The sequence below is a fragment of the Halichoerus grypus genome, chromosome 11 (genome assembly GCF_964656455.1).
Source record: "Halichoerus grypus chromosome 11, mHalGry1.hap1.1, whole genome shotgun sequence".
Taxonomy (NCBI): Eukaryota; Metazoa; Chordata; class Mammalia; order Carnivora; family Phocidae; genus Halichoerus; species Halichoerus grypus.
Genome location: NC_135722.1, coordinates 43891834 through 43907344, shown reverse-complemented (window position 1 = coordinate 43907344; position 15511 = coordinate 43891834). Strand labels below are relative to the sequence as shown.

Below are 15511 nucleotides of genomic sequence, written 5' to 3'. Positions count from 1 at the left end.
TCCCTCTCCTGGACCCCACCCCACCACCCATTCAACACTGGGTTTTGTGCATGCGGAATCTGGCAGGGTGACAGCCTCCTCCAAAGAGAGAATTGGCTGCCACCTAAAGTCTGTGACAACCTGGTGACAAACTTTATTCAGTCCTAAAGGAGCTCTGAGAGCCTCTCCCCTGAAGAGAGCCTGAGGCTGCAGTGCTTCTGCCCAGCCAATGATGGGCTGCTCTCATTGCCCAGGGGCCCAAGCTCGCCTCCATTCAGGGAAGCCCTGGGAAGGAAAATGCACTTCGAAACTGATGTTTAGTCCTTCGCAACCTTGAGGCAGGCAGCATGTCTCTATTCCTGCCCTAGAGCCCCACACTCCAATTCTGAGGATCCAGAGATAATCCCCTCCATGTGGGAACAGACCTAGCCAAATCCAGATGAGGACCACGGGTTACAGGGGTGCGGACTTGGGTCACCAGTCCTGAGAGATGTGGCCAGGGCTGTGCCTTCAAATGGCCCTCTCAGCTATACATTTGCTTTAAGATTCAGTGATACTGCTGAGAGTTTGGCCTGAATGGTCACAGGGCGTATTGAGGTCCTCTCATTTAGGATCTAGATCCTTACCAGAGTCTTGTCTTTCAAAGACCCAACTAGGGATCATGTCCACTTGTATGTCTCCAGCACTCATTCGACTCGTCCATCCCATCAAACCAGCCCTTCTGTAGTGTTATTGATCCCCTATCATCCATCAGTTAGCTCCTTTTTTCAATCGGGGAGGCCACTGCCAATTTGGCACCTGGCACGGCTGCTAGCCGTTTGCCAAGGCTGGTGAGCTCTTGCAGGAACAAGATGGTGGCTGAGTGTTTGTGCCAAGGAGCAAGAGGGAGCTGTGGTTTAAGTCTTCCTGGGTCAGAAGAACAATGTGCGTTACAAAAGGAGCTTTCTCTACCTGGGGGTGTTTGTTTTAAAACTGGATTTGCAGGGTTTACTGGAGAGATTTGCACATTGGAGCAAAGCTAGGGGAGTCTTGGCTGGGCACTATGTCTTTCATTTGATACAAGGATAGATCTCAAGGCTGCCCCCAACCTCCTTGTTCTTCTCTTTGTTCCTGGGATAGGACTGCCTTTGGAGGTGTCCTGTGTGCATCCCAGCTTGGGGGATTTTAATTTGCAGAGTGCTGGTGTGTTTCAGGGAAGCAGGGTGCTATAGGGAGAAGAACATGGGCTTAGAGTCAGAGCACCGACCTTGGAGGAGTTGGTGGACTTCTCAGCACCTCAGTCCCCCAATTATAGACCGGAGGTGACAGCAGCTAGCCCTGATAGTGTGAGGAATGTTGCAGTGAGCTGGCAAAGGTAGAATGCCTAAACTGTCCAGTAAACGTGCTCTTTCCCCAGCAGAGGAGAATTCCAGAAGAAATCTCACTTACCTGAAATGCATGTTGATTCCTCTCTTTCTAAAGGCAAAGAAGTCACCTTCAGGTTTCCATTTCCATCCCAGCCACTTAAGAACAGTGCGGCCTCAGGTGAGTTAGAGCCTCTCTGAACCTCAGCTGCTCCATCTGCGAAGGGGGATTATGAGACCCACCTCGCAAGGCTCTGAGGGCCACACACATATGATCACAGCACAGTGCCTGGCGCCAGGGGATGCAGGTGCAGACGTGGGCACCCACGGGGAGGTCATAGCCCCAAAGGCCTGCCTGAGTCTTAACTCTGAGCATGTCATTTCCGGACCCCCTCAAACAAAGTGGTTTCAGTTCTTGCCCTCTCTTGCTCTTGCCCTGAGCATACCACTGGGCACCCAGGCCCATAGCCTGTCCTATGATGTTTCTCCCGCAGGGACTCCTCAGAGGGGAATGTTGGCCCCAGTGGGCGCAGGAGACCTCCTCTGGCCCTGCCAGTCGAAACCTCCCCTTCCTGTGAGTCCTCAACTCTGAGGTCCTAGAACCTCTGCCTTACCCTGCCTGAGCCATGTGGGCTTCATGATGCTCACAGCAGGCCAGGTGGCCTCAGGTGGCCCAGCTCCATGGTGAAGCACAGCCTGGACACCTGGTATTCTTGGCTGAGTTCCAGGCCCGAGGGGGGAAGTTAGCATTGTTTGGACACAGAGGAGTCCAGGAAGCTGCTTCCTTCTTCATTCAGAGCAAATGCCCTGTGCCAGGAGCATAGAAATGAGTAAGACACAGGCATACATCAGGGAGTGCAGACCAGAAGGGAGCTGGTGAGAAAGGCTCCAACATGCAGCTGCGGACTGACGGTCACGTTCTGAGCTCAGAGTGCCAGGATTGCCTCAGACATGCCTCCTTGTGGGGGTCCAGCTATCTTCTGCAGCCTCTGGGGATGATGCTGGGGATGACAGTTATGCCACCATGTTTGAATCTGGGTTGACTCATCGAAGAAAAGCCAGTGTGCTCATTCTGGGTAGGCCATACCATTCTTACTCATGCAGAGGAGGGAACCCAAGTGACCTAGAGTTTCCCAGAGTGAAGACCATCTAAGAAAGGAAAAAAGAAGTTCTAGAACATGGAAATGTAAAGCCCTGCCAATGGCGGTATTTTGGACTCATTAACTCCCTGCAGAGTGCTTCTTGGGGGCCCCACACCATGTGAGGTGTGGCCTGGATTCTTTGGTGACCCTTTTTTGTAGCCCTGCAAGGGTGGCAGTGGTCTCCCCATTTTACAGATGAGGAAGCTGAGACTCACAGAAGGGAAATGGTGTATGTGAGATTAATCTAATGTAATGTGAAATAATGGCGTACCAGAAATGCCCAGCCATTCCAGCTTGTTCTAATTAACTGAAAAATAATTAGAATTCAAAAGAGGGAAGAGGGTAGTAAGAAACCTTCTTCAAAATTATAAGAATATTGAAAGATACATAAAGGTTTGCAAAAGCAGCCCCATGGCCCTCCAGAATAGCCAATTCTTTAAAAACTAGTGACTGGGATGTGATCATTTTTGGCCAGATCTTTTTGTTTGCACAAACTCCCCCAAATTATAAATTCTGCTCTTGACCAGCCCTCTGCAGGAACATATATGGCCTGCCTTGTAGTACATGAATCTCCTTGCTGAGAAACCCTGGCTCTCACTCTGAGGTCAATACCAGAATGAGTTTTCTGGCAGTTTCTCTACAAATTGATCTCTGTCTTAGGATCCCGGGAGCTTGGTCGGCTAGAGCAATGCTGCTCAAAGTGTGGTCCATGGGCAGGTACTGGTCTGTGACCCAGTGAGCACGGTGAATGAGGGTGAGCATTAGACACTTATAGAGCAATCTGATATTGCCACACATCCAACTGTGTGGTCCTATTTCCAGTAACTCACATTTATTATGTCCAGAAATACTAGGTCACAACAGACTAGGATTTTTTTTTTTTTTTTAAGCAAAACCTGGTCATTTACCACTGGTAGTTTGAGGAGCAGTGAGCTAGCATTTGTCTGGCTGGTCATGTCCTCACTCTGCTGGAGCCAATAAGGCATCCTGTTGACGAGAAACAAAACAGAACCTGTAATCCTCAGGGCAATGTCTGCCTCCACACTGGTCTTTGGGGTGGGCTTCAGAGGGGTCCCCCCTCACCTCTTGAGATGAGTTCTCCATCACTGGGTCTCCTTGTGACCTCTCCAGGAAGTCCAGTCCACCTCTTGGTTGGCCATTGGTGACTCAGGTTGGAAAGGGTGTGTGGGAGACGCAGTGCTGCTCTCCTTAAGGGTGCTTTCATTATTCTTAGGAAAGCCGTGGCAATGGGCTGGGGCTGTGACTGCAACTGGGAGAAGGGAGTCTTTCAGGCCCATTCTGAAAGACCAGGTCTTGTCTTCATCCTAGATCACATGGCCAGGTGACCTGACAGTGCCCTGTCCTGGCAGGGCAACTGAGCAGGCCCGTGAGCGCACGGATGGGTCTGGTGATGCCTGCCAGCTACCTTCTAGCCCTCGGCGTGCTTCTGTAATTGCTCCTTAAGTCAGGATTGCACAAAAGCTCAGCAGCACAAAGTGCTTATTAGCTAAGTGGTTAATAAGGTCCCATTAAGGACTTGTATTTAAAGCCTCGGAAAGTATAGTCTTGATTCCGGCTAACTCAAGGAGGCGATAATTGCGCGTGGGTACCATGGCATCACCATGGAGTTTTTCTGGGAGGGCCCCTCAGAGCCAGTTCACACATGGGGCCACTGGAGACAACCACACAAGGGCAGTGTGGGCAGGGAGGTAAATCTGACCTCCGTCTTCTCTCCCCCTTTGATTTGATATAAACCCAAGAAGTACTTGGTATTCTTCAACCCCTTCCTGAGGGGCCTGTGTGTGTGTGGGCAGGGGTAGGGGGGCGGTTCCCGGTGGGGGGTGGAACATCAGGCAAACAATAGCTTGTTGTTCTGAGCCAGTGCACCTGAACCTTTCTTAGAAACAGGAGCCAAGGTTCTGGGCATTTATTTGTGACATCCTGTAAATGGCAGAGAGTGTGCTTGGAAGCAGAAGGCTGATCTCTCCTAGGCTGGGCCAGCTCGGGAGGTGAAGTGGGTCTGGGGTAACTGGTGGGGCCGCTGCTCCTGGGAAGGGACAGGCTTTGTAAAGTCTGAGGGGCTCCCATCTGTCTGAGCCGTGGGCTCAGACCCCCTACTTGGCAGGCCCATGGCCTGCTACAGTCCCCAAGAGCCCCGCACGTGGTCCAAGTGGACTGTTGCAAAGTGGCTGTGAGTGTGAGGGCTTTCTTAATGAGAAAGGGAGCAGAAGCCTCCTGGGTCTTGTCGTTCTCCCCAGCCTGCCTGGCAACCTTGCAGCAGCTGTGCCCTTGCTGGAATCCAGGAGGCTGGTCTCAGCTTCTGAGGCTGGGCTCTGCTACCGGGAGCTGGGGGACCGCTGCCATTAGCTTTGCCGTCCCCCTAACTTCCTGCTTTATAGCTGAGGCTTTCATAGCAGATTAGATGTGGCCTCCCAGGAGCAGTCCTGGGTTTAGGTTGAGGGTGTTCCTTCAACCACACCCGTCCACCTATGCTACTGTTGTCTCTGGCTGTACCTCCCAGAAGCTAGATTCTAAGGCTGGGCAGGGTCTGGAGCCTGCCTTCTTCCTGGATCCTGGGACCAGAAACTGCTTACAGAATCCCTTCCTGTGGTATGTGCCTCCCTGAAGAGGAGACTGCAGTGTTCCCAGGGTGGCTTTCATAGCTGGTGGGAAAGGGGGAGCAAGGTGGGATTTGTGGGGGTATCTGGGTGATTGTGCCATGTCTGCGTTGGCTGTCAGCTCCACTCCTGCCCCAGCTCCCAGACACATGGATGGGGAACTGGGCACTCACAGGTCGGGGGTGGCCGTCATGCCCTCCAGAGCATAGGCACCTGTGACCTGCCAGGCAGTAGTGCCCAGGGCCCCCATGGAGCTGACTTGCCAGCATCAGCCTGGGGCCTCTGGGCACTGCAGCCTGGGGCACATGGTGGAGTACCATCCTGTTGCCTCCTCACTCCTGTTCTAGTCACTTCTTCTGTAGGTCTGGGGGGCACTCAGGTCAGACACCACCATTGCATCCCAGGGGTGTGGAGACTGCAAGGCAGGCTGGGACCGGCTGCACTCGGGAAACGGGGAGGGAGGAGTCCAGCTCATCCTGGCCTAGCCCCGCCAAGCGCCAGGCACTTGAACACCCATTCTCTCCCTCAGTTCTTACCACACAACCATGAGTCAGGCACGATTTCCCCCATCCTACTAAACAAGGAAACTGAGCTCAGAAGTTGAGAGTTTTGTGCCCAGTCTCAGAACTGGTTCATCGTGGAGCTGGGGTCCAACCCTTCATCCCAGTCCTGGAGGGAGAGGGGGGCGGGTACCTCTCACGAAGCAGATGAAGCAGCATCTCACAGCCCTCCAAAGAGGAGGGATCTCTGTGGGAGGGTGGCTGCTGTTCAGCTGTCTGTCTGTGAGGTCCTGGTTCCTTAGGGTGTGAGGGCACCTGGCTGGGGCTCAGGAGACCTGAGAAGAGCTCTGAATCTCGCACATATTTGCTAAGTGGCCTGGGAGAGCTCCCTTCCTGTCTCCGGGATTCATTTACCCCATCTGTGAACAGGAAACTCGACGAATCCTGAAGGCCTTACATGCTGACGGAGCTAGTTCTACAAGTCACCTGGCTCACCCCGGGCCCCAGGGTTCCATTTCTGTCCTCTCCATCTCCAGAGTGCCCGCTGCCCGCTCCAGGCTGGTTTTGCCTCTCCTGGGACGTCGGGCGCTGTTTGCATGTGGGTGTGGAGCCCTGTCCCACATCCAGCCTGTTTGCGCTTTCCTTCTCAGTGCTAACTGGCCTCTACCTTTGTCTCTGTCTCCTCTACCTCTGCTCTTGGGTAGCTGACGGTAGGGAAAGTGTCCAGCGGAATAGGGGCTGCAGCTGAAGTCCTGGTCAATCTGTACATGAATGATCACAGACCTAAGACCCAGGCCACCTCTCCAGACCTGGTAAGGACGCACACCCCTCAGCCTTCACCCGCAGACACCGGCTCTGGTCTCCCAGGGAGGATGGCCTGGTCCGTGCGAGGCCCCCTTCTCGTGGACAGGAGGCGTGACAGTGGGGTAGACCGGTGCCGAGGTTAGAGGGAGGGCTGCGTTTTCTGACCTACAAACCTCACTCGGCTCCCCTATAGGTCATTTCACAAGGCAGAGCCTGTCCCCTGCTGTCTGGAGAGCTCAGTGAAGAGGCCAGGCAGGCCACCCCTTACCCTCAGCATTTGGCGTCCAGCCCAAGTAGCCCTTTTGCACTGGACTGAGAATCCAGTAACAGAGAGATACTCTTCCTTCTGAATTCTCCCTTCTCCAAACAAGGCTGCCTGCTGCGGTCACCAGCCATTTGACTGGACAATTCTTTTGCTTTTCTTTTGACATGTCCCCGCAGCCCCAGAACCCCCCAAGTGCACCGCTGCCTGCCCTCATCCTCCTCCCTTGCATTTAGGAATTTGCCTGGCAGCCCCGGGGGCTGGAGGACACAGCCTGTCCCTTCCCTGCAGTTCTCTTCAACAGTTTGGCTGCCACAGGCTTTCTTTGCCTGGCCTAAGTCACTGCAGGGGGACAGGGGCGTGGAAAACATTCTTTTGGGGACCTCGCCCTAGAGGCAGGCAGATGCCCGGAGGGGGCCAGCGTCTCTGGGCAGGCATGTTGGTGAGGGATGCCCACTCTGTCAGACAGACAGACGCCACTCCCGCCCCCAAACTGGAGCGGCCGGCCTCAGGAGGAGCCCCTCCTGGGCCTCCCCCGTCGCCAGCTGGCCTGCCTGGGAGCCCGTGTGGGGTGGGGTCATTAGGGTCTGTGCTGGGGGCGTATCGTCCCACCGCTTGGTCTCGGCTGCCGTGCCTGCGGTGCCACGGGCAGCAGACAGGAGCCCACGAGGTCCCCAGGATCGAGGTCAGGATTTTCCAAGTCTCGGCCTCGCACCGCGAGACGCGGGGTCAGCCCTGACGCGCGGCGCTTCTCTCCCGCCGCCCTGTGCCCCCCAGGAATCCATGCGGAAGGTGTTCCCCCTGAGTCTGGGCGGCAGCGACACCTGTCACTTCTGCAAGAAGCGCGTGTACGTGATGGAGCGGCTGAGCGCAGAGGGCCACTTCTTCCACCGAGAGTGTTTCCGCTGCAGCGTGTGCGCCACCACCCTGCGCCTGGCCGCCTACGCCTTCGACAGCGACGAAGGTAACTCCCAGTGGCCGGGGACAGCGCTGGGGTCTCCGTTCCGGGCTCCTGTCCTCTGGGGGCTCTGGGGTGCCCCACCGCTTCCCAGGGACTGTGGCGTCCCCAGGAGAGCTGTTCTGGGAGCTGGGAGATCCTGCTGGAGAGAGAGGCCACCTGCGGTGGGCCCGGGGAGGCGGGGAGCGCCTGCTGGATACCAGCAGCAGCGGCACCTACTATGCGCTGAGGGCTTTACACACGTGTCCTCGCCAGCACCCCCACCTTCCACGGCCCCGTGGGGGCAAGGACATCACACCTGGCGACCTAGTACCACGCGTGGTTCCACACCGGGCTTGTAACAAGGGTTCGATAAATGAGGATGTATTAATGTCTTTATTTACAAAGGGTGTCTTACAAAAGTGGTCATAATAGCAAGCTCCCCTCTGAGAAGCAGCCTGCCAGAATGAACCGTTAACGAGCCCCGTAACCTGGGACCTGTTACCTAACCTTTTGGTCCCTCCGTTACATCATCTGTAAAATGAGGATAATAATAGTTCTTAGCTCTTAAGGTTGTTGTGAGGTTGTTCGTGTGAGTTAATTCACGGGAGGCATTCAGAGTAGTGTCTGCTCTATTGTGAGTCCTGGGTAAGTTTTTCCAGTTGTACCGTTGTTCTTGAGGTTACTGTTGTAACAGTGAACGAAGAAGGCTTTTCCAGAAGGTGCCCAGTGGTCCTGGGCCATGGCCAGGGACCCAGGGCAGGCCTCACCTGGGTCTTTTCCTCCCCATCACTGCTACCATCTGTTCTGAGCCTTTCCCACCCCCAGGGGCCCAAGAAGGACTGCAAACTGAAAACAGTGCTGTCCATTCTGAGCCTGGCAGCTGGCCTCGGGAAGGGACTTGGCCTCCATTTGGCTTAGGGATTATCCGAGGGCTTCAGCCCCATCCCGGCATCCCCCCGCCCCCCCCCCCCCATTGCTACCGTCTGCCTCTGAGGCAGCAAACGGTCCTGTTACCTCATCGGAGTGTGGCTTCTTTAAGACCGGTGACAGAAAGCAGGTTTGAGGCCTCCTGGGCTTACTCCCAATATTGGCATTCCCTGACCTAAACAGGGGCGGACGTTGGTTTGTATCTGCTGAGACTCTAATTTACAGGAGAAAACCCATGCATGCAAGTGTGCACATGTTTCTCTTTACAGGCAAGTTTTTCTGCAAGCCTCATTTCATTCACTGTAAGACCAACAGTCAGCAAAGGAAGAGACGAGCAGAGTTGAAGCAACAAAGAGAGGTATGCTTTGTTCCTGAAAGTGCTGTTGAAACAGGGACAGCCCCTGGATAGGAGACCGTTCTCAAAGGTCCCTCCAAGTGAGGCCAGAATTTCCGGCCCTGGAGGGGCCAAGACCCACAGGTAAAGCCGAGTCCATACTGTGCGTGCGGCGTGGAGGGTCTCTCTGCCTTAGCCTGTCGTGCCAGCCTCTAGGTTTATCCCATTCTGGAGGCCGGCTGCCTGGAGAGCGGTGGTGCTCGCTTCTCCTGAGAAGGGCCTTCCTATAGTCCCAGCCATGTGGAAACCACGGGGTCCGCCACGCCTGGGTCCCACGTGACCACAGTGCTATATGCAGGGATGCCTCCTGGGGAGCCTACCTTTCCCTCATTCCCCCCCCCCCCCGCCAGTCTCTTGGATGTCAACAAAGTGACAGGCTGCTGAATGTATGGACGGTTGGTGATAGTGTCCCTTCCGGCAGCTCTTAGCACGCACCTTCTCTGCCGCGTGATTAACCAGCCCCTCCAGCAAGGTCCCACACCATACAGCTCTTTTCGGGTTATACGAGTCATAGAGGCTTAATGTAGAAAAATGGGTAAATGAAGTATGTAAAGAAGGGAAGTTAAATCATCACCACCCTATTCTGAGAAACCCATAGCTAACATTTTGTGACATTGCCCTATGTGAATGTCTTTTACCCTAGTTGGAATCCAATCATTACACTTTCATATCCTTCTTTTTATTTACTGGCACTACACCAAGAACTGTTCCCCATAACATTAAAAATTCTTGTGGAGCATCATTTCTGATGCCCATGAAAGATGATTAATAATTTATTTAACAAGTGCCACGTTGCTGAATGTTTATGCTGTGTCCTGTTTTACCTTACAACTATGTTCGCAGCCAGCATCTTTGTATGCACGTCTTGGTGCCTGTTTCAAATTATTTCCTGAGGACAGATCATTAGAAAGAGGATTTCGGAGTCAAAGGACATACGTGCGTTGTTGTTGTTGTTTAAGGACGTGTGTTTTGAAGGCCTGTGAACCCTGTGGTCACGCTGGCCCCAGAAAAGCGATGCCCATATTCAGTCCCCCTTCAGCAGTGCACAGGGGCTATTATTTGTGGGGGGCTGGCTGCAAAACGCAGGGTCTGCCGCGGTCCGTGTGCGTTGGCTCTCTTCGTCTGCTTCCTCGGAGGGGCGCTCCGTGAGAATCATGGACTAAATGCCCTCCCTCTGCTCCCTCTCTCAGGAGGAGGGACCGTGGAAAGAGCCAGAGGCCCCTCGGCGGGACGCTCCCGTGGAAAGTTCTTGCGCGGCTGCTGCTGTTGGCGCCCCCGAAGGCAGCCCTCCAGGTATCACCAATTCCTTCTTTAGGAAGGCGCTAAGCTGGCCCCTCGTGCTGCCGGGGGGCCTGCTTCACGTTCCCCGGAGGCTGCTTAACTGGATTCGGGGACTCCTGCGTGCAGCCGGCCTTCATTTCAGGGACAATGCTTATAACTACTGCTACACGTACGAGCTCCTGAGCCTCGGGCTGCCCCTCCTCTTGGTGTTCTCTGAGGTCCTGGCTTCCATGTACCGGGAGTCTGAGGAGTCCTTGGAGACCATCCGCAACTGGGTGCTCAGATGCTTCCCGGTGAAGCTCCACTGAAATGCCAACCACCCCACAGCGCCCTCACATTTCCAGTTTAGATGGCCGCGTGTTGGCAGTTAGCCAAGGCTCTGGCCGGGAAGCCTAGCATTCTCTAGCCAATTCGCTCAAAGCCAAAGAGTTTCACACTGGCCACCCGCGCCTGACTCCGTCAGGGTGGACATCTGCTCCTGGTGCCGGGGCCAGACGACATGAAGGATGTTTTTTATAGCTTTGTACTTCTTTTATACCAAAGCGAGCCATAGTTCTAGGTTTACATTTCAATTTTTAAAACTTTTAATAAGCCAAGAGAAAGTATTTTTTTTCCCTATGAGTGTCAGTTTTTCTAAACACGGTTTGAAGTTTGTAACTGGTGTCGCGAATCCCTTCCACAGTGCGGTCCATGGTCATGGTCGCTGCCCGCGACACTAATGATTGGGGCTTTTTATAGAAACAGAAGCGAGTCTGCCACCTCCTGACCAGTGCCTTTTGCTGTATGTACCCTGATGCCACTTGTCCACAGGGGACAGCGTTTTGGCACCACGAAAGCCTCAGCAGTTTAGAAGAAAAGAGTAGATCAGGGTAGAATTAAACCACACAGAGACACACGGCAGTATGTAGTCGGCTGTGATCTGCCCTCCCACAGGGAGGGGGACTGTTTTGCACCCTTGTTTAGATGTAAAATTAGTAGCTTAAAGGTTTTTCCCCTCATCACCAGCCAAATGACTGTGGGGTTTCCTGCAGATTGCTACAAACATAACACTGTCCCTTCCCACGAACAAGCAGTGCCTGCGAGGCCCCGTGGCCCCTGGCCAAGCGGAGCTCTGGCGAGCTGGTGCATTGCAGGAGAGGAGCTCTGCCCCCCTGCCCCACCCCCTGCCCGGGGCCCCCGATCCGGTCCTCAGCCCAGGCTGCAGACTGAGCCAAGGCCACTCAGGGTCCATAACGGTCAGGCTGAGGGAAGAATCTGCCCTCTCGTATCACCTGCTATGGGACTGAGGCCGTTTGTTAGCACCTCAGGGTATAGGATTTCTGGGAAGCGTGACCTGCCCAAGGAGCCCTGCTTACAGACATCCTGGCTGCTTAGCCCCTCGGTGCCATTCATATTTGGTCAGAGCAGCCAGAAACCATTTGTTTTCTCGCTGTCCTAGCAAAGGAATGTGTCTGACCTCCTGTGTCTTGACTGGCAGGGGAGGCAGGGAGTGGAAGCTGTTTGTTGACTGATACAAAAGAAATATGCCCTATTAAGGGCAAAAACAGGCCTTGGGCCTACCTGTGTTCTTCACTCTGGGCTTCCGGGGGAGGCCTCCGCTCCCCGCACCCTGCTCTGCCCGGACGAGTGCCGCTGCTGGGTCTGCTTGAACAAGGCAGAGGCCTTCCAACATGCTCAGGATATCGAGAGTCGCCAGGCTGGAGATGGCTGTGTGCACTTGTGACACTAGAGATCTCCTCTAGATTAAGGAAGGATGGAACCCGGGGTGCGTTAGGAGCCAGGGTGCTCGAGAGCGTGGAGATGACAAGTTTCTATAGGGCAGGACGAAGGGGAGAGGCATTTCTACAAACCCTTCCTTGAAGTCCTTGGAGAAAGCAGGGGCCTGGCTGTGGCCCAGCCCGTGGGAACTGGCACCTCTGTCCTCGTTGGAACCGTTCTCAGTCTGATGACTTGCGTTGGGTTTTTCCAAATTTTTGCTGCAATTTTAATATTCAGCATGGTGGGAGGAGCCCTAGATTCATGCTATGTTTGATTCTAAAAGGAAATCTTGAGGTCATGATGTGAATGCATGCACAGCCATGTCACTGCTCCTGTCTTCAGCTCAGGGTGGGCTGAGACGCTTTATGGAGTGCTCCATGAAGCCAGAGTTAGACTCTCGGAGAATGTCATTTATGGCCATAAAGAGACTGGTTTGAATTATTCTGGGGAGACAGGGTGTGCCTGTCAGAAGCCTGAGATGTTTGTATGTTCTGAGGCTGTGAACCTTCCTGGTGGGCAGAACCGAAACGCATGGTGGATCCCAGGAGGCAGACACCTCTTGGCCTCCACAGCATATTCAAGAATGAGTGTGGGACACGGGAGTAAAACTGGGGAAAAGAGATACCAGCGGGGGGGGGGGGGGGGGGGGAGGGGGCAGGGGGTCCTGAGGACGCGTGTCGCTCCGAGGGGAGAGCGTTGGCCTAGGCTAGCTACATGCATCCACTCTTGCAGATGAGTAGGTGGTCACTACCAGAAAGGTTCATCTGTCCCAAGCAAGCAATGATTTGTTCGGGGAAGTTTCCCTTTTATCAATGGTGGCCTCATCTTCAACTTCCGTGCCTTTTGTGTTATCAGTCTTTTTTCCTGCCCCCCCCGCCCCCGCCCTGGCCCCGAACTAAATTCTCCTTTCTGTCTCTCTCTTTCCAACCTTACACTGTGGCTACCAGTTCATTTCAGCCTTCCAGTGCTACACCCACTTCTTGGCTGACGCACTTCTGCTCGGAGGTGACTGGTTTTCTTGCCAATTTTCAGAGAGAGGTACTAACGCCTAACGTGCTCTCCGTGCCCCATCCTCCCCAGCGCGGTCCTGGTTGTGCTAACTGCGAGCATCTTGCGTACTAACGGACTCATTCCATGGCATGGGGGTTTAGCAACGTGGGGTGGTGTTCCGCTCGAAAGCCATGTTTGACTCTACTTACCTCTGAGCCGGCCACCAGGTCTACACCGGCTGCATGCCCCGCCTCCCCGCGGCTCCCCGTGCGGCCTGCATGCATACCTTTCCCCTCGCGAAACCACTTCCCTTCCTGGGACGCTTCCCCCAGCCATGAGATGGCACACTAGAGAGGCCTCTGTCACCTTGGAAAAGAACTTTGGTCTAGTAGCCGCTGAAAAAGTACATGCAAACAAAGCGTTCTTAAATTGATTCTAGTATAAAGATTATCGATCAAAACCATGGGTGACTCTTTCGGGAAGGGTTTAAAAAGAAACCATGCTCCCAGCCTTCATCAGAGGCTTGACCCATGCTTTGTATTTTGAACACACAATCACAATGTTCCTGGCAAATCCTTTCTCTACCACAGCTTTTACTTTAGACACAAGGGCTTTGCTGTGGCTCTTCTTACTGTTCTTGGCTCATAACGCCCCAGATGATGCAGAAGCTTCCACTGGAGCAATCATTGTCCCAGGCCGGGGGTGGCTGTGAGACATGACTCTGCTCAGCCCGGGCCTGGTGTCCATGCCCCCGTGGCTCTGCTCAGACGACATGTGCCCGCTGACTCATTACTTGGAGCAGCAGGACGTTCAAAGTGCTTTTAGAGAGAGGGGCGCCGTGCCAAGTCCGGTGGAGCTGCTGGGCGCCGGGCCTTGGGGTCTCAGGCGGAAGGTGGCGTCTGTCCTGCATGTGGCCCGGAGCCACGCTGACCTCTCGGCCTGTCTGCACAGCCCTGCATGCTGCATTGCTCACGGCACTGGTGCAGAGTCTAGCCAGTACGAAGTCATCGCTCTTGTCTTGTCTTTTCTTGCAGCGTTTCCCTCCCTTTATAGAATGTCAACCAGAGAGGGCCCTCCTTCCCTCTCAGCCTTCTCTTGAGCTAGCCCCCCCCCCCCGCCCATCTCCTCGCAACGCATGTCTGCGACCTCCGATAGTCCTTTACAGTGCCACACGGGACCCTGTATTTTGCACACAGCAAACGATGTTTAGCTTTATTTATGGTATTTGATGCTGTAAATGAAAATAAATATGGTTCTTTATAAAGCTCATTGTTTCCTCTCTTCTTTGCCATGGAAGCTGCTCCAACCTCAGACACGAGGGCTGGTTTAGGGGAACAGTCTTCCCTAAACTGCTGGTGGGGCCTGCACTCGTGGTGACATGGGACGCTCTGGGGCTGTGCTGGGCACCTCTGAAAGGAAATATTACCCAGGGGTAATATTTGGAAAAGGTCACCGATGCTCCTGGGCCAGGCTTTGGGGTCTCTTTCTTGAAAACTCATGGTACTTTTTCTGTGTAGATTCTGGGCAAAGCTGGGTGAGGGTCAGTGTCACCTGAACTGTGAGAAACAGACTGTCCTAACAGCTCCTGTTCTCATTCCCCCCCCCGACCCCCACCCAAACCGTGGACCTGTCGGAGAGCTTTCCTTAGGAACCGTTCACTAACTTAGGTTCCTCCGTAACAAAGGTTGCTCTCACAGGCCTTATGCTGGTCCAGCTGAGTGGGAGGTGAAAGGTAAGAGGACCAGACGTTGGTTTCAGAATGGCAGCGAACACGGAAGGCGTGCTTATCCAGATGGAGAGCCATTTGTGATCCTAAGAGGCCTCCCCTGCCCCCAAAGACTCAAGTCACTCAGTGTCTTAGGCTGCAAGGCTCTGCGTGCAGAGCCATTCGAGGACAGAACCGTGGCAGGCTCTGACCCAATTCCAGGCTGGCTTCCCCTTACGGGAAGGATGCAGAGTCTCGCTTGGCTAGTCTGGACAGCGCCAAGGAAGTCTGGTCCTCAACTTCCCTGGGTTGGGACGCCTGACATCGCCAGGCTGGATGTAGCTGGGCTTCTGACGCTGGGATGAGCCTCCCCTGAGGGGTATTTCTGAGGCCCTGGGCCTCTGCGCTTACCTGCTGGCTCCTGGAACTGCCTCCCGAGCTGCGTAGGGTCATGTACTCTTACCCAGGTGAGATAGTCTTTCTCTTCCATAAAAGGAAGGGTGTTAGGGACTGAAGTCAGGAGCTCAGTCGGGCAAGTGATTCATTCCTTTATTTATTCATCTGTTCAAGTATTTGTTGAACACGCACCATACCCTAGACATATTCCAGCTCCTAGGGATGCAGCAGTGAACCACACAAAGTCCCTGCCCCTCCCTGCGTCTTAGAACATATCTCGGTGTTGTGCACTGGGTTTGATTTGTTTTATTTGTACATACACTCATTTATTTACTTAACTAATATTTACTGAGCGTCTATGGTTTGCTGGGAATATAGCAGGGGTGAAATAGACAAAAGTCCTCATTACCATATTGGAGCTTATAGTTTTGTTTTGATGTTCTGATTTGAAGTTGTGTTAAAGCAACATTTT

The 15511-nt window shown here is 53.9% G+C and overlaps 1 protein-coding gene across 6 annotated transcripts in view; it reads left to right on the top strand.

Annotated features, from left to right (window-relative positions):
* MICAL2 (microtubule associated monooxygenase, calponin and LIM domain containing 2) overlaps nt 1-15511 on the top strand; it is a 210427-nt gene that overhangs the window by 122970 nt on the left and 71946 nt on the right. For 2 of the 6 annotated variants that reach the window (XR_013442423.1, XR_013442424.1), the window contains exons 21-27: nt 1441-1503; nt 6287-6394; nt 7426-7612; nt 8785-8873; nt 10100-10202; nt 12896-12986; nt 13973-14202. Coding sequence is in view for 3 of the 6 variants with exons in the window: in XM_036087915.2 (XP_035943808.2) it covers nt 1441-1503; nt 6287-6394; nt 7426-7612; nt 8785-8873; nt 10100-10202; nt 12896-12936 (591 nt within the window). In the remaining 3 variants the exon portion in view is untranslated. Of the gene's footprint in view, nt 1-1440; nt 1504-6286; nt 6395-7425; nt 7613-8784; nt 8874-10099; nt 10203-12895; nt 14203-15511 lie in introns of those variants that run through there. The other 4 variants (XM_036087915.2, XR_013442425.1, XM_036087913.2 and 1 more) reach the window with 4 other exon arrangements.